The sequence below is a fragment of the Corvus kubaryi genome, unplaced genomic scaffold (genome assembly GCF_017639235.1).
Source record: "Corvus kubaryi isolate FWS band 111438036 unplaced genomic scaffold, C.kubaryi_AGA036_p1.0 37189, whole genome shotgun sequence".
NCBI classification, from domain to species: Eukaryota; Metazoa; Chordata; class Aves; order Passeriformes; family Corvidae; genus Corvus; species Corvus kubaryi.
In genome coordinates this window covers 506,432-526,373 of record NW_024581054.1, presented here as the reverse complement: position 1 = coordinate 526,373, position 19,942 = coordinate 506,432, and the positions used below count along the sequence as shown (strand labels likewise).

Below are 19,942 nucleotides of genomic sequence, written 5' to 3'. Positions count from 1 at the left end.
CAGCAGACACCCCAATACCGCCCACTCTTCCCCATGCCTGTGGACACCCCAACACAATCAATCTCTCCCCACCCCTACGGACACCCCAGTGCCCCGTATCTCTTCCCACACCCATGTCCACCCTGGTACCCCCCATGTCTCCCCATGCTCACAAGGACTCCAGCACCTCTGACCTCTCCCCCTTCCCACAGCCACCCCAATTGCCCCACATCCCTCAGGAACCCCATTTTTCCCTATCTCCCACTCCGGTGCCAGACTGTGATGCCTCCCTGTGCCGGGGGCTCACCCCAGAACCCCACTGTCCCCCCAAGCTCTCCCCAGGGCCCTGATCAACATCCGGACCGCGGTGCAGACGGTGCTGGCAGGGACAACAGTGGAGCTGGAGTGCCTGGGCTTGGGGGAACCCCGTCCCCATGTCACCTGGAGCAAAGTAGGGGGCCGCATCCGCCCCGGGGTGCTGGTCCGCACTGGCACCCTCACCATCGAGCAGGTGGAGCGGGTGGACGCCGGGCAGTACCGCTGCACCGCCACCAATGCCGTGGGCACCGTCCAGTCCCACGTCATCCTCCACGTGCAGGGTGAGCATGGGGACACGGAGGTGGGGACACACACCGTGTGCCCACAGGGTGGTTACACCTCTGTGCGTCCCCAGCCGCTCCTCAAATCACCGGGCAGCCAGAGGTGAAGGAGGTGTCCATCGGATCCGCGGCCGTTTTGCCGTGCTTGGCATCCGGCTTCCCGGTGCCAGAGATTACCTGGAGCAAGGTGTGATGGAGGGATGGAGGGTGGGGGTGGCATGGGCTGTGGGGGCTGCCTGTGGGTGCTGACCCCCCCCCTGCTGTGCCACAGCTGGAGGGAGAGCTGCCAGCAGGTGCCAGGGTGCAGGGGAACGTGCTGACGCTGCCGGCCGTGCGCCCCGAGGATGCCGGTGTCTACACCTGCGTGGCCGCCAACCACCGCGGGCAGCAGACAGCTTACTACGTGCTGAAGGTGCAAGGTGAGGACAGACAGACGGACAGATGGATGCACGGGAGCGGGGGGTGACGTGCCCCACCCCTTCTGACCCCCCCGTCCCTGCAGAGCACGTGGTCCCCTATTTCGGGCAGTCGCCCCGCTCCTTCCTCCCCCTGCCCACCATCAAGGATGCCTACAAGAGGTTTGAGATCCTCATCACCTTCCGACCTGATGCTGCCGATGGTGAGCCTGTGTCCCTCACGTGTCCTGTGTCCCCCTTCATGCCCCCTCCAGCATTTCCCCCTCCCTTCCCTGCCTTCATGCTCCTCTCCCTTCATGCTCCTCTTGCCCTCCTTTACCTCCCATTCTCTGTTCATCTGGGAGCCTCCAATTTATGGGGGGTTTCTCCTCCATTCTGGGAGGATTTTGGGGTTCCCTAGGACGTGTCCCTCACCTCAGGATGGGGACTATCCCACCTGATCCCCTGTCACCCCTCAGGGCTTCTCCTCTACAACGGGCAGCGGAAAACCAGTGGTGCTGACTTCATCTCCTTTGGGTTGGTGGGTGGACGCCCCGAATTTAGGTGAGACCTATGAGAAGGTGCTATGGGAGAGGTGGGAGATGGGCACCAGCAATCACCCACACCCCTTGTACCCCCAAAAAATCAGGTTTGATGCTGGCTCGGGCATGGCCACCATCCGTCACCCCACAGCACTGCGGCTGGGTGAGTTCCACACCGTGCGGCTGCTCCGCAACCTCACCTGGGGCTCGCTGGGCCTGGACGGGCACCCCGCAGTCAACGGCACCTCCCAGGTATCAGCTTGGGGGGCTGTTGGGTGGGGTCAGGGTGCTGGAGGTGGTGCCCACCCTCTTGTGCCTGCAGGGGAAGTTTCAAGGGCTGGATCTGAACGAGGAGCTGTACCTGGGCGGGTACCCTGACATTGGCGCTGTGGCAAAGACGGGGCTCAGCCGGGGTTTCATGGGTGAGTGGTGGGTTCTGGGGGGCACCGGGGTGAGGGGACGCCGGGCGTCATGTGTCAGTTCTGCCCATCTCCACCACCCCTCAGGCTGCGTGCGCCAGCTCCGCATCCAAGGGGAGGAGGTGGCCTTTGGGGACATGGACCTGCAGGCACATGGTGTCACCAACTGTCCCACCTGCCAGGACCGGCCGTGCCAGGTGAGGATGGAGGGGAGGAGGTGATGCCCACCCATCCCTGCCCACTGCTGACACCCATGTCACCCCTCACCCAGAACGGCGGCGTGTGCCAGGATGACAAGAGCGGCACCTACGTCTGCCGATGTCCCCATGGCTTCACTGGCAGCAACTGCGAGTACTCGCAGGCTTTGCACTGTCACCCGGGTAGGTGACACCTCTCCCTCCATGGAGACGTCATCCCAGGGCCCCTCCGGGATGGGTGCTCATGGCTTGTCACCCCACAGAGGCATGTGGGCCTGATGCCACCTGCGTCAACCGGCTGGACGGGCAGGGCTACACCTGCCGCTGCCACCTGGGCAAGACTGGGGAGCGGTGCACCGAGGGTGAGCAACACAGGGACACATCTGGCACCATCCTGGGACATGGGGACGGGGTGGGGACCACCCCAGGGAAATGGGGACATGGCTGGGACCACCCTGGGGACATGGGGATGGAGATGGAAATGGAAAATGGAGATGGGGATGAGGATGGAGATGGGTATGGGTACCACCCTGGGGACACTGGCACGGAGATCAGGACCAGCCTGGAAAGATGGGCACCATGGGGATGGAGGCTGCGGTCCCCTCCTGGGGATGAAGGTTGGGTCTCACCATGGGGCTGGACATCAGGCCCCACTGTGGGGTTGGAGGGTGAGGATGGAGGCTGGGGATGGATGATGGGGTCCCATCATGGGGATGAAGGTTGGGGATGGACGGATGGACGGACGGATGGACGGACGGAGGGATGGAGGGATGGATAGATGTCCCACCCTGGGGATGAAGGCTGTGGATGGATGTTGGGGTCCTGCTCTGAGGATGGAGCTGGAGGTCCCACCCTGAGGATGGGGGGTCCCACACTGAGCACTGACTGGGATGTGCAGGTGAGGTGGTGAACGTGCCGTCCTTCGATGAGGAGGGAGCCTTCGTCTCATACCCGCCCCTCACCAACGTGCACCACGAGCTGCGGCTGGAGGTCGAGTTCCTGCCGCTGGCACCTGACGGGCTCCTGCTCTTCAGCGCCGGCAAAGCCGCCCCTGTCGAGGACTTCGTGGCCTTGGCCATGATCGGTGGCCACCTCGAGTTCCGCTACGAGCTGGGCTCAGGTGGGTGGCACAGGGACAGGGGGCACTGCAGAGGGGTGGCACTGGGGACCCTGGGAGTAAGGGGGTGACACGGCATTACCAGGGTTCACTGGTATCAGAGGAGTCCCTGAGCCACAGTGAGGTCTCCTGGCACCACTGGAGTCCCCAAGTGTCACTGGGGCCCCTGGGAGTCATCCTGGTCCCCAAGCATCACTGGGATCCCCTGGCACCTTGGCCTCACTGGGGTCCCCAGGTGCTGCTAGGGTCCCTGAACATCAGCGGGGTCCCCTGCTGTCCCCAGGGGTTGCTGGGCATTCTTCAGGTCCCCTTGGCATCTTTGAAGTACCGTGGTGTCACTGGGGTCCCCTGGCATTACATCCCTAGCGTCCCCCACTATCCCCTGGGTCCCCAGGCACTGCCAGTGTCCCCAGGCACCACTGTCACACCACTGGGATCCCCTGGTATCACTTATAACCCCAATTGTTCCTTTGACCTCATTGAGGTCCCCAAGTATCACTGTAGTCCCTTGGCCACATTGGGGTCCACAATTGTCACTGGGGTCTTCTGGCACCACTGGGGTCCCCAGGCATGATCCTGCTACCTTGACTTCCTTGAGGTCCCCAGGTCCTTCCAGAGCCCCTTGTCACCACTGGGATCCTCAAGCATCACCAGGGTCCCCAACCATCACCCAGGCCTCATCTCATGTCCCTGCACATCCTTGGTTGTCCCCTGGCGTCCCCCCATGACACCACCCCTGTCCCCACAGGCCCAGCGGTGCTGCGGAGCACAGAGCCGGTGGCCCTGGGCCAGTGGCACTGGGTGACAGCTGAGCGGGTGCACAAGGATGGGACGCTGGTGGTGGACGACGCTGCCCCGGTGAAGCGCTCCTCGCCCGGCAAGAGCCAGGGGCTCAACCTGCGCAGCCCCCTGTACCTGGGGGGCACCGAGCCCCCCCTGCGCCCCCCCACCAATGCCTCCTTCCGCGGCTGCATCGGAGAGGTGAGACCCCCCTTGTGTCCCCTTGGAGGGGAGGTGACACCCCTCAGGAGGGGAGGTGATTCCCCCATACTGGTGATCCCCTTGCTGGGGAGGGAGGTGACCCCCACTGATGTCCCCTTGCTGGGGGATGACCCCTCTTGGTGTCCCCTTGGTTGGGAGGGGACCCCGTTGCTGGGGAGGTGACTTCCCTTCACATCCCCTTGCTGGAGCTCCCTCACTCGGTTGGTGACCCCCGGCCTTGGTGTCTGTCCCCTTGGTGGGGAGTGACCCTCTTGGCTGGGGGGTGGTGCCATTGGTGTCCCCTTGTTGATGTCCCCTCGTTGGAGAGGTGACCCTCCCTGGTGTCCCCTTGGTGGGGGGTGACCCCCTTGGTGTCCCGGTCGGGAAGTGACCCCGCTGGCAGGGAGGTGACGGCTGGGCGGTGTCCCTGCAGGTGTCCATCAGCGGGAAGCGCGTGGAGCTGCGGGAGCGGTTCCTGCGCAGCCGGGGGGTGCGGCCCTGCGGCCACCGCGCCCCGTGCCGGCCGGGGACCCGCGGTGAGAGAGGGGACAGGGCTGAGGGGGGGGCCTGGGGCGTTTGCACACGTGTGTGTACTGTGTGCACATTTGTACATGTGTGCTGTGCGTGCGTGTGTGCATGTGCGTTAGCGTGTGTGCATGTGCTGCGTGTGTGCACTGCGTGTGTGGGCTGCGCATGCACGTGTGCCGTGTGCCTGTGTGCACTGCCTGTGCGTGTGCTGCGTGTGTGTGCACTGTGTCTGCATTTGTGCGTGTTCACTGCATGTGATGTGTGGGCTGTGCATGCATTTGTGCAGTGTGTGTGTGTGCACTGTGTGTGTGAGCACATTCTTGTGTGTGTGCATGCTGTGCATCCGTGTGCACTGTGCACATGTGTGTGCTGTGTGTGTGTGTGCTGTACCTGTGTGTGCTTTGTGTGCGTGCTGTGTGTGTGTGCTGTACCTGTGTGTGTGTGTGCTGTACCTGTGTGTGTGTGAGCTGCGTGTGTTCCCTGCACACACCCGTGCCATGTGCACACGCAGCTCACACACATTCCCTGCACACACCTGTGCCCGGTGTGCCCTGTGGGTGCCGTGCCCGTGTGGGCCGTGCACACTCACCCGTCACCCCCTGGTGACCGTGTCCCGCTGTCCCCAGGCCTGCGCTGCGAGGAGGAGGAGGAGGAGGAGGAGGCTGAGGGCTGTCACCCCTCACGGCCCTGCTTGCACGGTGGCTCCTGTGTCCATGGCTCCTGCCGCTGCCCCCCCGGATACAGCGGGGCCCGCTGCCAGCACCGTGAGGGGACAATGCAGGGACAGGGGGGACACCTTGGGAACACGGGGAGCATGCAGGGACACTGCCAGCACAGTGAGGGGGGAGCACATGGAGGGGCAAGGGGGGAACACCTTGGGACACTTGAAGACACAGAGGGACACCTCAGGTCACTGGGGGATGGGGGCGACAAAGGAAAGGCACGGGGACACCCAGGGACACAAGGGACACACACACACTTGGGGATACTTGGAAATACCTGGGGACATTTTGAGACAGCTTGGGACATGTGGGGACATGGGGGAAACTTGGGAACGTGGGAGGAGGTACTTAGGGACACTTGGAGGACACTTGCAGACATGGGGGGGGACACACCTGGGGACACCTGGAGACCCTTGGGGATCGACTGAGGACACAGAGGGACAACTGAGGACACAGAGAGACACCTGGGGACATGGCAGGGACACACGCTTGGGGAATACTTGGGAATACCTGGGAATAATTGAAGCCACCTGGGGACATGGGGGGACACCTAGGGACACGGTTGAGGATATACCCTTGGGGAATACTTGGGGATACCTGGGGACATGGTGGGGGAATACATGCCCCCGCTTTCCCCCCTCTTCTCCCGCAGGCTCGGCGCTGGCAGAGCTGGAGCAGGACTGGCAGGAGGGCAGCGGGGGTGGCGGTGGGTCCCTGCACGTATTTCCCCTTTTTCCCCCCAAAATGCGGGTGGGGCCCCCTCCTCCCATCCCCCCCTGACCCTCATCTTTCCCCAGACGCTCCTGGGCAGTTCAGTGCTGCGTTCCAGGACGGATCCTACCTGGCCCTTCCCGGGCACCTCTTCCCTCGCGGGTGAGTGACACAGCACACCCCGGGTGGGTGCTGCCCCCCCCATGGCACCACCCCCTTTTTGGGGTGCTGCACCCCCCCACGGCATCCCTCCCTTTTTGGGTGCTGCCCCCATCACCCCCCTCCCCTCGCAGCCCCCCTGAGGCTCCCGAGACCATCGAGCTGGAGCTGCGGACGCGCAGCGCACAGGGGCTGCTGCTGTGGCACGGCGCGGTGAGACGGGGACGGGGGACAGGGAGGGCACCGCCTGTGAGACCCCCTCGGGGTGGGGGTCCCGGTACCCCCCTGCTCACCCCTGCTGCACCTGCAGGAGCCCGGCGAGGGTGGCAAAGCCAAAGATTTCCTCGGCCTCGGGCTGAAGGATGGACACCTGGTGTTCAGGTGAGGGTGACCGGGGTCACCTGGTGTGGTGTGTGGCACCCAGGGGTCCCCTGAGCCCCACAAGGTGCCCCCAAGGGGCCATGCATTCTGACACTGTGCCCCCCACAGCTACCAGCTGGGCAGTGGCGAGGCCACCATCACCTCTGAAGACCCCATCAATGACGGCGAGTGGCACCGGGTGACGGTGACGAGGTGGGCGGGGGTCTGTGGGTGGTGTGGGGTCGGGGTGGGGTTGGGGTGCAGGTGCTGACGGTGCTCCGCAGGGAGGGCCGGCGTGGGCAGCTGCAGGTGGACGGAGAGGAGCCGGTGAGTGGGGAATCACCCGGATCCAACATCATGGCCAACACCGAGGGCAGCATCTACGTGGGTACGGTGGGACATGGGGACATGGGGGGACACGGGGAGGGACGGGTCAAATGGATGTGGGATGGACATGGAGAGGACAGAGAATGAACATTGGGGCGGAAAATGTGGGATGAAGATGAGATTGAAGAGGGGCGGGACATAGAATGGCCGAAGGGTGGAGGTGGGATAGGCAGGGTGAGGCATGGGATGGCACAGGGGATGGAGATGGGGTGGGACACAGATGTGGGATGGGATATGGCATGGACACGGGATGGACACAGGATGGGACATGGTGGAACACAGGGTGGGACGCAGGGAGGGACGTGGGATGGACACTGGGTGGGACCCATAGTGGTACGTGGGGTGGGGACACCTGCTGGGACACGAGAGAGACACGGGCAGGTGTCCCAGGCCAGGACACGGGTGGGCGCAGCAGGTGCCCCCCACCCACGTGGCCCCGTGTCCCCCCGCAGGCGGTGCCCCCGACCCCCGTGCCCTGACCGCCGGCAAGTTCAGCTCCGGCCTCTCGGGGTGCGTGCGGGGACTGGCGCTGGAGTCCGCCGGGATCCCCCGACACCCCATCGACCTCCGGCACGGCGCCGTGGGGGGCTCCCCTGTGCCCCCCTGCCCCTCCTAACGCCCCCCGAAACAGAGTTTGGGGGGAATTTGGCCAATTTTATTCTTTTCAAAAAAAACCACCAGGAGGAAACGGTGCTTCGCTGCCCTGGGGTGACTCCGGGGGGGGGGGGGGGGCCGGGACCCCCAAAAATGTTTACACCCCCCTTCCACCGGCCCCCCGAAACTGTGCAGGGGCGGCCGGGCCGCCTGGGTGCCCCCCGGGGTGGCGGCGGGGTGGGGGCGCGGGGGACAATCGGGGTGCTGGCGGGGACCCCCCCGCGGGGACAGCTATTAAAGGAGAGACAACCAGCGCGGCTGCCGTGTTTGGGGCTGCGCCGGCGCAATATGAGGGGACGGGGGGATGGGAGGGGGGGCATGGGGCGGGGGGGTGGTGGGAGCATACGGGGGCGCTGTATTGGTTTTGGAGTGCAGGGGGCTATGGTGTGAGCGAGATGGTTTGGGGGTGCTGTAGGAGGGGGAGGATTTAGGGGGGACAGTGTGGGGGTGCAGGGGTGTACGGGGGCCCGGGAGGTTGTGGCATAGGGAGGTGTGGTATGGAGGGGTTACGGTATTGGGGCGCGGGGGGTGGTATAGGGGGGTGTGGTGTGGGGGTTCAGGGGCTCCGGGGTGTTACGGCGCGGGTCCGTGCGGTAGAGGGGCCCGGGGGAATGGCACAGGGGTGCAGAGGGGTCTGGCGGGGGTGCTGGGCTGGGGGGCTCGGGGGGCACGGGGTGGGTGGGGGGGAGGCGATGGGACCCAGCGCGGCCCCGCGCCACAGGCCCCGCCCACATAGCGAAAGCCACGCCCACAGTGTGGGGTAGCCACGCCGCCGTGTCACACCGGCACGCCCACCGTGCGGGCTAGCCACGCCCCCGTGTCACGCCGGCCACGCCCCTCCCGCCGCTCACGCAAGCCCCGCCCCTGGGCGCCCAGGGCCCCGCCCCCGGCGGCGCGAGCCGGTACCCGGCGCGCCCAAGCCACTCCCCGGGGCGGAAGCCCCGCCCCCAGCGCCCCGCGCGTCGCGGCCCGGTAACGTCAGCGCCTCGCGCCGTCAGCGCGTCGCGCTCGTGGCGTCACCGGCCCTGACGGCGGCGGGAGGGGCCGGGCGGGACCGGGACAAGGACCGGGACCGGGACAAGGGCCGGGGCAAGGACCGGGCCGGGCCGGGGCAGCCCCGGGGCGCCGGCGGGAGCGATGGCGCCGCGGCTGCAGCTGGAGAAGGCGGCGTGGCGCTGGACCGAGACGGTGCCGCCCGAGGCGGTGGCGCAGGAGCACATCGAGGCGGCCTATCGCGTCCGGCTGGAGCCTTGCCAGCGCGGCGCCTGCCGGTACCGCGGGGCCGGGCCGGGCACCGAACCCTCCCCACAGCGCGCTTGGGATCTGGGGGCTTCCCCGCCCCCCAGGGCTGGGGGACACCCTGTGTTCCCTCCCCCCGTGAGGCGCGGGGCGTTCCCCGCCCCTTCCGAGGTCCCCCGGCGTCGGTGGAGGCTCCCCCATGTTCCTTTCTCGGGGACCCCCATTCCCCGGGGCTGGGGTGGCCCTCAGCACGGTCTCCTTGTGGGGCTCCCCAGATACAGGGGACTCCCTTGGGGTGGTGGGGAACCTCTGTCCCTGTCTGCTCAAACACAGGGGCCTCCCCCCGGGTTGTGGGGAACTCCTCTCGTTCTCTGGCTCCTCAGATGTAGGGGAACTCCCTTGGGGTCGTGGGGGACCCTCCTCCCTACCCGGCTCACCAGATACAGTGCACCGCCCTGGGCACCAGCTGCTGGGCTCTTCAGACATAGGGGAGCCCCCATGGGGTTGTGGGGTCCCCTCTCCTTGCTTGTCCCTCCCCATTTATAGAAAAACCCCGGGGCTGTAGGTGACCCCTATCGTTGCCTGGCTTCTCAGATATAAGGAACTACTTCCACCCCAGGGTTGTGGGGACTCCTCTCTCTGCGAGGCTCCCCATTTATAGGGGATCCCTGTGGGTTGTAGAGAACCCCTCTCCTCACCTGGATAGAGGGCACTTACCCTGGAGTTGAGGTGACCCCTCTCCCTGCCTGGCTTCCCAGATATAGGAGACCCCTTGGTTCCATACTCTCCTATGGGGTCCCCTTTTTACCATCAGGGGTTGGTAAAAACCCCTCTGGTTCTCCACCTCCTTCCTCACCCATGACCACCGTTTTTGGGGGGGAGCGTTCCGTCTCTCATCCCATTCAACATTATGGGCTTCCCCTTGTCCTTGCCCCCACATCCCCCACTGTCACCCCTCCCAGCCCCTGAGGGACGTGGGGGTGACCGCTGGGGTCTGGCTCCCCAGGAGGAACTGCCGGGGGAACCCCAACTGCCTGGTGGGCATCGGGGAGCACGTGTGGCTGGGCGAGATCGATGAGAACAGCTTCCACAACATCGACGACCCCAACTGCGAGCGCCGCAAGAAGGTACCCCCAGACCCCACCCCTGGGGCCCAGGGCGGCACTGGGGACGTGGGGAGGTGACCCCTGGCCCTGTCTCTGCCCCCTAGAACGCCTTCGTGGGCCTGACGAACCTCGGCGCCACGTGCTACGTGAACACCTTCCTGCAGATGTGGTTCCTGAACCTGGAGCTGCGGCAGGCGCTCTACCTGTGCCCCAGCGCCTGCGGGGACAGCGTTCCCAAGGACACAGGTGCGTGGGAGAAAGGGATTTGTTCCTTTCCTCCTGAAACCGCACGTTGGGATAAGGTTTTTCAGGAGAATCCACAGGTGAAGCTACAGCCGTACATCCCATCGCTGCACTGTTAGTTTTGAGTCATCACCTGGATTTTGGGAACGAACCAACCTTAATCCAAGTTATTTCTTAGATCAGAGTGACCTGAGCTGTTTGAAAATGGTGGTTTGGTTTGGTCTTGCTTCCCAAAGTAGCCTAGTGGTGGTGGAACATGTGGATCAGGGCTGGTCTGTGCTGTCACAGAGCTGCACTTACCCCATGGCAGGGCTGAAATTTGGGTCCCAGATAGGATTAAGGCTCCCAGTTTTTCCTGGGCTTGGGTACTTTTCCCAGGGAAGCTCTGGGTCAGCACAGCTGCCTCAGCTCTGCTCCTGTTTGTTGGTGGTTTTAAATGATGTTTCAGTTCCTGGGGTAAATAAGAAGCTGTTTCTCGGGGTAATTGGTGCATGCTGTGTAAACCCTTCACTCACAGCTCGCGCTGGGCACTGCAGGATCGTGGAATTCCTAAGGCTGGGAAACTCCTCCAAGATTATCAGTCCGACCATTCCCCCAGCACAGTCAGGCCCACCATTAATCCATGTACCAAGGTGCCACATCCAGACATTTTTTTGAGCACTTCCAGGGATGGTGACTCCACCACTGCCCTGAGCAGCCTGTTCCAGAGCCTGACCACCCTCTCCATGAAGGAATTTTCCCTAATATCCAACCTAGACCTGCCCTGGTGCAACTCAAGGTCATTTCCTCTCATCCGGTCCCTTGTTCCCTGGGAGCAGAGCCTGGCTCCACCCTCCTGTCTGGAAGTTTCAGAAAGTAAATATTTACAGTTGGACTTGATGATCCTAAGGATTTTTTCCAACCTAAATTATTCTCTGTTTGGCTTGTGCTGGGATTTGCCACCATCCCCTACGTGATCCACTTCAGTTTTCCTGACAACTCAAACCACCTTCCAACCCCATCACTTTTAGTTTTAATTTCCCCTGACAAAACCAGAACAAGTGAAACACGTTTAGCGATCCGTTCTCACCCTGAGTTCCTGCTGTGCCTTGTGTTTTCCCCAGATTATGAACCCCAGACCATCTGTGAGCACCTGCAGTACCTGTTTGCTCTGCTGCAGAACAGCAAGCGGCGCTACATCGACCCCTCGGGCTTTGTCAAGGCCTTGGGGCTGGACACGGGGCAGCAGCAGGTGTGTAGGAGGGCGTTCCTGACGCTTCCAGAAGTTGGGAATCACCCTTGGGTGGTCACTGGGCAATTCCCAGCTAGGTCTGGCTTCTGGATGCAAAGATGAAGGGGGAGGTGGGGCTCCAGGCCCCTCCCAGAGTGCAGGGGGGGAACAGGAGGGGACCAGGGACATCAGGAGCACAGAGGGATCAGGAAGAGCCCAGGGAGTGATGGGATGGGGCCAGGGAGATGAGGAGGATCCTGAGGAGGAACGGGATAAGAACAGGGAGACAAGGAGGAGCCCAGGGAGTGATGGGATCAGGACATGGGACAATGGGATGAGTACAGGGACATAAGGAGGAGCCCAAGGAGCAATGGAATGAGGCTAGGAAGTGATGAGTGCAGATCAGGAGGAGCCAAGGGAAGGGTGGGATGAAGCCCAGGAGCGATGGGATGGGGCCAGGTGGGAGCCAGAGCTGCAGTCAGGGTCCTTCTGCAGGTGTTCATGGGCCGCTCCTCCCCGGGAGCGGGGGGTTGGGTGGTGGAAGGGCCCTCCCAGGGGTGAAGAGATCCCCAGGCTGAGGTGGATCAGCAGGAGCCAGCCAGGACCTGAGGGGAGCATGTGGGAGGTGAGTGCTGCGGGGCCCTGTGGGGCTGCAGCTGGAGAGAGCCTGGGAGAGGGGCACGGCTTGGAAATGCACTTGGAGAGGTAAGAGGAGGTTTTGGAGGAAGAGCTGGGGCACTGGCAAATGTTTCCTTGGGAGGGTCAGGAGGGGAAGGAAGCTGGCCAGGGACACCAAAAGGCAGCTGAGAAAGGCCAAAACCTGTTTGTTTTTGGGAGAGGAGAACCAGGGTGGGAGAGAAAGGCCCCGAGCTGGGTGTGGGGAAGCTGTGGAGCATCGCCGGGATCACCCACAGGGCGGCTTCTCATATTTGGGGTGTTTTTATTTCTCTTCTCACCTCTGATCTGAGCAGGGACAGCTGCAAAAATGAGGATCAAATGGCTTGAAAGCTCCACAGGAGGGTTTTTATCCCTTCCAGAATCCTGGGAGGAGCGGGGCAGAAGTCGAAGCCCCCGGCAGGGCTGGTGGGGATCCAGGGCAGCTCCCACTGTGCTCCCACACCGAGGGCCTCACGCTCCCTTTAGCCAAATTCCTCTGTTTTCCTTAGTTCTCCTGCCTGGTCTTTGTTTTCCATGCAGTGCACGGAGCCTCGGCACAGCCTGTGTGGAGGGCTCAGGGTAATTAGCAGTGAGTTAGTGACAGGGTTGGGATTGTGCTGTGGTGGATTGTTAATGAACTTGGTTTTCTCTTTCAGGACGCCCAGGAGTTTTCCAAGCTGTTCATGTCCCTGCTGGAAGATACTTTGTCCAAACAGAAAAACCCAGATGTCCGGAACATTGTGCAAAAGCAGTTCTGTGGAGAGTATGCCTATGTCACGGTGTAAGTAATAGTTTTGGGAAGACCCTTTTTGTAAATATTTAAATTTTTAGAAGGATTTGGGAGGGGGAGATCCCTCCTAACAACCAGAGCAGGCAGTTAAGCTGCAGCAGAAACACTTTCTTAGAAATATTTACCTTTTCCTTTCCTGTTCCTGTGTGTGTGGTGTTGCTGTGACAGTTCTCCAGCTGCTTTTAATCCTTTAATGGGAATTTACCAATTAAACCTGCAAGTGAGCTAATGGAGTGGCAGGTCCTGCAGCCAAAAAACAGTGTCCTGGGTGTTGTATTTTCATTCCTGTGTTCTCAGAGCTATGAATTTCCCCTTAAAAATAATATAAGATGGGGCATGCGAGTCGTGACAGGTCCTGGTAGGTGCTGTTAAGCTGTTTAAACCTTCTTCTGGAGTTTTTGTGCTGTGGAGCAGCACAAGGATCTCCTTAGCCCTGACTTCACTTTTTCTCCTGGTTTTATTCAAGGAATATTTTACTAAAGGCTGGGGAGCCCTGACATGTGAGCCATGACCTGTCCTCAGATAAATTTTTCTCTTCTTTCCCATCCCAGCTGCAACCAGTGTGGCAGAGAATCTAAACTGGTGTCTAAATTTTACGAGCTGGAGTTAAACATCCAAGGACACAAGCAGTTGACAGACTGCATAACAGAATTCCTCAAGGTATGAGCTCGCTAGGGTTGGAGTCCTGCTATTTTTAGCAAGGAATTTCAATTCCTTCCTCCAATTCACAGCCTTCGAGGTCGGTGTCAGAGCGAAGCCACTGACTTGGCTCGGTGAGATGCATTTAAGTGAAAATGGTTTTTTCTGCAGACCCAAAAAATGAGGATTGAGGCATAGAGCAAGGAATGGTTCTGTGATATCACATGCTCCTGTTATGGCTTTAAAAAGCACTTGGAAGTTGCATTTTTAGTTAAAATACTTTGCCAGGAAAGTTAGGGAGAAGTCTCTGCCTGCTTTGTCACAGATAGCACTGTGAGAACGGCTGCTTTCCATGTTTTCTGTGTCAGTGCTCATCTGCATAGCAACAGGAGACATTCCCTGCTGAAAAATGTGCTCTCAGAAGTACCAGGGAACTCCGGGAATAGCTGCAGGAACAGCTGCAAGTGCTCTCAATTCAGCTTGAAAATTTGCCTGGATCTGAAGTTCAGCTCTGGCACACTAAGGTGTGGATTCCACTCAAATTATTTAGGACAGAGCTAACCCGAACCCCTACCCTGAGCTCCTCGGTGGCTGGTGCACTCAGCAAACCAGTTACCCTGCCTGGAAGGTCTGCTATGAAAAAAAAACTGGTTTGGGTGCACACTCCTGAATCAGTGAACTTGACATTTGTCTGCTCCTGCTTCACACAAACAGCCCTGTGACGTTTTTTAGAGGGGTTGGAATTTTCCTCTGGCCTAATCCTGCCCTTGGATCTGCTTAGGCAATGAGTGACTCTTGCACGGTGATTTTGGGTGGCTGAGCAGAGGGCTGTAGTTTCCAGGCTAAAATGTGGCTTTACATTAACTGGGTCCACGTGAACTCATAAAAGGGGTGATTTAATTACTTTCTTTGGTATAAAGCAACTCAGTCAAGCGAGGAGCAAGAGTAAGAGACCTGAGAACTTGGAATGGGGCTTGATTCAGTCTAAAATTTGTCTTAAAGTGAGAGCAGCCTGCTATGGCCATGCTGTAAAGGGCAGTTATTAGTGTGTCTTTAACTCAGAGAAAAATTTGGGAAGCAGCTAAAAAGAGATTTAAATAGTTAAAATAACTTTGGTGCTTCTCACTCTCCAGCTGTTGAGTAGCTCAATTGACTTTTCAGAGGTGACATGTTCTCAAGACCTTTCCCTCTGCCTCTCCACACTCAGGAGGAAAAATTAGAAGGGGACAATCGTTATTTTTGTGAGACTTGTCAGAGCAAGCAGAACGCCACGAGGAAGATCCGGCTGCTCAGCCTGCCCTGCACCCTCAACCTGCAGCTCATGCGCTTTGTGTTTGACAGGTGAGTGGGAACCCCTGGAAGCTCTTTGGGAAGTCACTTGCCCTGCTCTTCCTGCTTTAATTTGAGGGGTGTCGGGGTGTCTGAGCCTCTCTGGGGATGTTCAGGGGAGTTATTTTGGGATGTGAGCTGTTACTGCTGTGCCCTGAGCCGAAGCTTTCCCTCTGCACAGACAAACTGGCCACAAGAAGAAGCTGAACACCTACATCGGCTTCTCAGAGCTGCTGGACATGGAGCCTTTCATGGAGCAAAAAAGTGAGTTTGGGACAGTGTTCTGTTATCTTTTCCTATTGCTTCTTGGCAGATCTCTGTAATTCTGTTTAGGAGGAAATTCCTCCCTGTGAGGGTGGGGAGGCCCTTGGCACAGGGTGCCCAGAGAAGCTGTGGCTGCCCCTGGATCCCTGCAAGCATCCAAGGCCGGGTTGGGCGTTGGGGCTTGGAGCAACCTGGGATAATGAAAGGTGTCCCTGCCCAACGGTCCCTTCCAACCCAAACCATTCTGGGATTCTGTGGTTCCTCTGAATCCTCTTTTTTGATTGAAAATTCTGTCAAGAGTTGTTTGAAGCCCATATTTCAAACAACATCCCTGTTATTAAGCCACAACCCTCTTAGCAATGTCCTGAAGAGCTGTGAGTTCAAGTGCAGGCTTTGCTGCCTGGTGAAAACACAAAGTTTTAGGCCAGGAAAGACGAGTGCTGCTGGCTGCAGAGCTGTGAGTAAGTGCTGCCTGCCTTGCAGATGGTGTGCACGTGTACGAGCTGAGCGCTGTGCTCATCCACCGCGGAGTAAGTGCCTACTCCGGGCACTACATCGCCCACGTGAAGGACCCGCAGACGGGCGAGTGGTACAAGTTCAATGACGAAGACATTGAGAAGATGGAGGGGAAGAAACTGCAGTTGGGGATTGAGGAAGATCTAGGTAAAACCTTTCAGTTGTGAGTGCCCTTTTAAAATAACTCTTTTCACCAAAACCACGGGCGTCCCCGGCTGCAGCCTCCTGCTCCTCCCCAGAATGCTCTTACACGGGCTGTCACGGCTCGGAGGAACGCGGGAAACAGCAATCCTGGTGATTGCAGCCAGATTTGCTTCGTTTCAGCCCCGTGTGAGTGTTTGCACCTCCTGATCAGCTGCTCTAGTATTTCTCTGGCTGCCACATGGCAGATAAGACGCTGATAACACGGGCAGCGGGTTCCTATCAAGGAGCAACAGGCAAGTGCCACTTCCTTGGAACAGATAAGGAGAATGCTTTCAGTTTCCTTAACACATTATGGTTCTATTTCCACTGAGGTGTTTTACTTGGAGGCAGTAAAAACAATTTTGATCCAAATAACAACTTGGAAGCTAAAACTGCCTTTTTACTCTGAGCTTTTTCCTTGGTGCTTTTCTGTTTTACTGGCTCATCATGTGCTGCCCAGATCACCGCGATCCTGGACTGGATTTCTTGGCGATTTCTTGGAGATTCCTTAGAGAGCTTGGGCTGAGGCTGGACCTGTGGATTTCTCACTCTGCAGTCAATAAATAAGAGCAGCTCAGTGTTGAACTGGCATTTGGACTGAATTGGTTTTGTAGTGACTCAGTGTTCTGTAGTGCAGGTGCTCACAGGCAGGAGAACCAGGGAAGTTAATAAGAAATCCGCTTGCAGTGTGAGCAATCCATTCCCAGGAATTCTGGCCCACCCGGATGCTTTGCTGTGGTTGGAATTTATGGAATGTTGCTTTTCTTTAAGGCATCTTTAGAGAAAAAAACACCTGCGGATTTAAGTGCTCCCTTGGTTTGGTGTGATGGGGCATCAGCCTTCTCCCATTTCCTTGTTCTCACCTGCACGATGCTTCTTGAGGTGCTGGAATGTGTCCAGAGATGGGCAGTGGAGCTGGAGAAGGGTCTGGAGCACAAGGAAAAGAGTCTGGAGAACTTCTGAGGAGCAGCTGAGGGAGCTGGGAAAGGGGCTCAGCCTGGAGCAAAGGAGGCTCAGGGGGGATCTTGTGGCTCTGCACAACTCCCTGACAGGAGGGGGCAGCCGGGGGGGTCGGGCTCTGCTCCCAGGGAACAGGGACAGGAGGAGAGGGAACGGCTTCAGGCTGGGCCAGGGGAAGGGCAGGATGGATATTGGGAAAAATCCTTCCTGGAAGAGGCTGCCCAGGGCAGTGGTGAAGTCCCCATCCCTGGACGTGTTCAAAAACCGTGTGGACGTGGCCCCTGGGGACGTGGGTTAGTGCTGGACTAGTAGTTGACCTCATCATCTTGGAGGGCTTTTCCAGCTGTAGTGATTCCATGATCCTGCCTGTGCCAGCAGCTCTGTCCCGTTCCCTGTGTTCCCTGTGGCTCCACTCGCTCCCAGCTCAGGCTGGAGCTGGCTGGACATTGGAGCTGGCCGGACATCTAGTGGTGTGCAGGGAAACTGAGCCCTGAAAGACACCCAGAGCAGTTCAGCCTTTGTTTTTACCCTCCCCACTCACCCAGTGCAACAAAATTAGATGCAAATAAACTGCTGTGACCTCAGTTTTATAAAGTTTTATGCTTAATTGCAATTAAATGTTCTTATTTCTTGTATTCCAATTCAAAACTGTTTGGAGAATAGAACTGAAGTGTGTTTAGGAGCCTCTCTAAGCTGGAAGCTCAATATTTGTATCAAATTTTGATGTAATTTGCCTGCAAAACTGAGGCTTTTCTTTGTTACAAATACATGTAACAGCAGGAGAAGGTCAGTAGCATAAAGTGACCATAAGTCAGTAGCATAAAGTGAAGGTCTGTGGTGGGGGAGAGTCTTGGCCATGCAGATGGGAACAATTTAGAAAATTCTTGGATAAATTGCAAATAAATAGAGTCTGGGAAGTCCCCTGGATAGTGTGGGGGGAAGGGCATATGAATTTTTTCAGAATTTGGGAAAAAGAAACTTAATAATTCAATGATCCATTTAGAGTTTGACTTATGGAACATTGTTCCTTTAATTTTTTTCTTCGCTTAAAATGGTTTGATTTTTGAAGCTGCAGCTGTAGATAAGTGTTTTCCTTGCCTGAGAATCCGTCTGGAAACGGCAGCTCTTGCAACACAACTTGACATCCCCCAGCAGCTGCTCCAAAGCAACCCTTTCCGTGGCTCTCGGCTTCCCAAAAGCTTTACTGTGTTTTTTTCGTATCCACAATCACCTGTAAATACAATTTCTTTCCCTGAGGATTCGACTCTTTTCTTTGGAGTCAGGACACCAGAACAAGAGGCAAAAGGGAGAAAGGATGTTTTTCCAAGGGTGGCTTTTGGCTCAGAGAAGTTCCACTGGGGAGGGAAGAAAGGCTCTTGGAGAAGGGAGGTTCAGAAAAGGCTCCTAAATTTAGTCCCTTTGATTTACTCAGAAAGGCTGGAGAGATCTGGGGCTTTCTTTGGGATACAATTCTGAGTCATGCCAAGCCCAGTGCTTGGCACAGAGGCCTGGCACGGGGAAGCTGGCTGGGTGGCAAACTCATCCCGTTAATGGGGGATCAGGGAAGGAGCTCGTGTGTTGCTGAGGTTTTGCCTTTTGTTCCCACAGCGGAGCCATCGAAATCCCAGACCCGTAAGCCCAAGTGTGGGAAGGGCACCCACTGCTCCCGCAATGCCTACATGCTGGTGTACAGGCTGCAGGCCCGGGAGAAATCCCTCGCAGTCGAAGTGCCAGGTGAGTCCCTGGGGGATCCCTCTCGTCCTGCAATGCTCCCGGTGGGCTAGGAGTTAGAATTTTGCTTCAAGCCCCATTTTGGGGTTAGGAAGTTGCTGGAGCCACTCTGCTCTGGTGCCAGGCGGGGAGAGCTGGAGAAGGCCCCGGGGAGATCTTAGAGCCCCTCCCAGTGCCTGAAGGGTCTCCAAGAGAGCTGGAAAGGGACTTGGGACAAGGGTCTGGAGTGTCAGGACGAGGGGGAATGGCTTCCCAGTGCCAGAGGGCAGGGTCACAGGGGTTTTGGGAAGGAATTCCTGGCTGTGAGGGTGGTGAGGCCCTGGCACAGGATGCCCAGAGCAGCTGTGGCTGCCCCTGGATCCCTGGCAGTGTCCAAGGCCAGGTTGGACATTGGGGCTTGAAGCAGCAGGGGATAGTGGAAGATGTCCCTGGGTGAAACAAAATGATCTTAAGGTCCCTCCCAACATAGTCCACTCCATGATGCCATGATTTTTGACTGTTGTCCAGGAGCCCCAAAGGTGCCATGTGGCACCTTGGTGTCTTGACCAGTGAAACCCCTGGGTTTTCACAGCAGTTAATTAACATTAAACTGCTGATCCCTCCCATGTGCCCACTCAGACATCACTTTCTTACCCAACTGGTCAAGCTGGGAAGGGGTCAGGAGGAGATCCTCCCGCTGGGATTCGCCACCGGGATCCTGCTTGCATTCCAAGGGCGCAGGAGAACAGCGTGGTTAAATGTCATCAGCAATGCACGAGGAGGTGAATAATCCTGACAGATGTCAGGTTCCCTCTGCGACTGCCTCAGCTTTGCCACAGCAGGAACAAATGACATGAAAATAAAAAGGCTCCAAATCCCGAATGGGAATTTGGGCTGAGCGCCTTCGTGCCGTGCTTTAGAATTATGGGGGTGCCAGAACTGCCTGTGGGTTTAGTGTTTCCTGTTCGGCTGCTCCTTGATTAGAAACACTAATTAGACCCCTGGTGCTGAGGTGTGTTCCCCCTTTACTCCTTTTCTGTGGAGCAGAGGTGGTGGGTCCCTTTGGATCCCTGCAGAGGGGGTAAATCATACACCTTATTCCCCCCTAATAGCACCCCAAACCTTTCCCAAGCCCCCCCTGTTTAAAACACACCCTCCAAGCCATAAAACTTCAGGAATTAGCACTAATTCCTGCCTGGATCTGTATTTTCAGCCTGTTTCCTGAGCTTGCTTGTTCTCCCTTTCCTCCTACCCTTCTGCCCAAAACAATAACTCAACAAAAACCTCTCCACCCAGCTCCAAATTCCTGCACAGCCCCGCGGTTGCCTTTGTTTCCCGTGGAATCC

The 19,942-nt window shown here is 58.3% G+C and overlaps 2 protein-coding genes across 9 annotated transcripts in view; both read left to right on the top strand.

The window, feature by feature from the left end:
• HSPG2 (heparan sulfate proteoglycan 2) overlaps positions 1 to 8,002 on the top strand; it is a 35,271-nt gene extending 27,269 nt beyond the window's left edge. For all 4 annotated transcript variants that reach the window (XM_042022148.1, XM_042022150.1, XM_042022149.1 and 1 more), the window contains 21 exons: positions 312 to 578; positions 653 to 765; positions 850 to 997; positions 1,081 to 1,197; positions 1,453 to 1,537; positions 1,623 to 1,767; positions 1,838 to 1,937; positions 2,022 to 2,131; positions 2,206 to 2,314; positions 2,395 to 2,493; positions 3,030 to 3,251; positions 3,997 to 4,229; positions 4,663 to 4,765; positions 5,384 to 5,521; positions 6,132 to 6,185; positions 6,277 to 6,352; positions 6,484 to 6,562; positions 6,660 to 6,730; positions 6,839 to 6,922; positions 6,994 to 7,097; positions 7,549 to 8,002. In XM_042022148.1, coding sequence (XP_041878082.1) covers positions 312 to 578; positions 653 to 765; positions 850 to 997; positions 1,081 to 1,197; positions 1,453 to 1,537; positions 1,623 to 1,767; positions 1,838 to 1,937; positions 2,022 to 2,131; positions 2,206 to 2,314; positions 2,395 to 2,493; positions 3,030 to 3,251; positions 3,997 to 4,229; positions 4,663 to 4,765; positions 5,384 to 5,521; positions 6,132 to 6,185; positions 6,277 to 6,352; positions 6,484 to 6,562; positions 6,660 to 6,730; positions 6,839 to 6,922; positions 6,994 to 7,097; positions 7,549 to 7,712 — 2,621 coding nt within the window. In that variant the 3' untranslated portion in view covers positions 7,713 to 8,002. The remainder of the gene's footprint in view (positions 1 to 311; positions 579 to 652; positions 766 to 849; positions 998 to 1,080; positions 1,198 to 1,452; positions 1,538 to 1,622; positions 1,768 to 1,837; positions 1,938 to 2,021; positions 2,132 to 2,205; positions 2,315 to 2,394; positions 2,494 to 3,029; positions 3,252 to 3,996; positions 4,230 to 4,662; positions 4,766 to 5,383; positions 5,522 to 6,131; positions 6,186 to 6,276; positions 6,353 to 6,483; positions 6,563 to 6,659; positions 6,731 to 6,838; positions 6,923 to 6,993; positions 7,098 to 7,548) is intronic.
• Positions 8,003 to 8,818: 816 nt separating this feature from the next.
• Positions 8,819 to 19,942, top strand: part of USP48 (ubiquitin specific peptidase 48) — a 30,373-nt gene continuing 19,249 nt past the window's right edge. For 4 of the 5 annotated variants that reach the window (XM_042022174.1, XM_042022173.1, XM_042022177.1 and 1 more), the window contains exons 1-10: positions 8,819 to 9,021; positions 9,996 to 10,116; positions 10,200 to 10,341; positions 11,442 to 11,569; positions 12,862 to 12,986; positions 13,547 to 13,655; positions 14,842 to 14,975; positions 15,145 to 15,227; positions 15,711 to 15,890; positions 18,495 to 18,620. In XM_042022174.1, the coding sequence (XP_041878108.1) occupies positions 8,888 to 9,021; positions 9,996 to 10,116; positions 10,200 to 10,341; positions 11,442 to 11,569; positions 12,862 to 12,986; positions 13,547 to 13,655; positions 14,842 to 14,975; positions 15,145 to 15,227; positions 15,711 to 15,890; positions 18,495 to 18,620 (1,282 nt within the window). In that variant the 5' untranslated portion in view covers positions 8,819 to 8,887. Of the gene's footprint in view, positions 9,022 to 9,995; positions 10,117 to 10,199; positions 10,342 to 11,441; positions 11,570 to 12,689; positions 12,785 to 12,861; positions 12,987 to 13,546; positions 13,656 to 14,841; positions 14,976 to 15,144; positions 15,228 to 15,710; positions 15,891 to 18,494; positions 18,621 to 19,942 lie in introns of those variants that run through there. The other variant, XM_042022175.1, reaches the window with a different exon arrangement.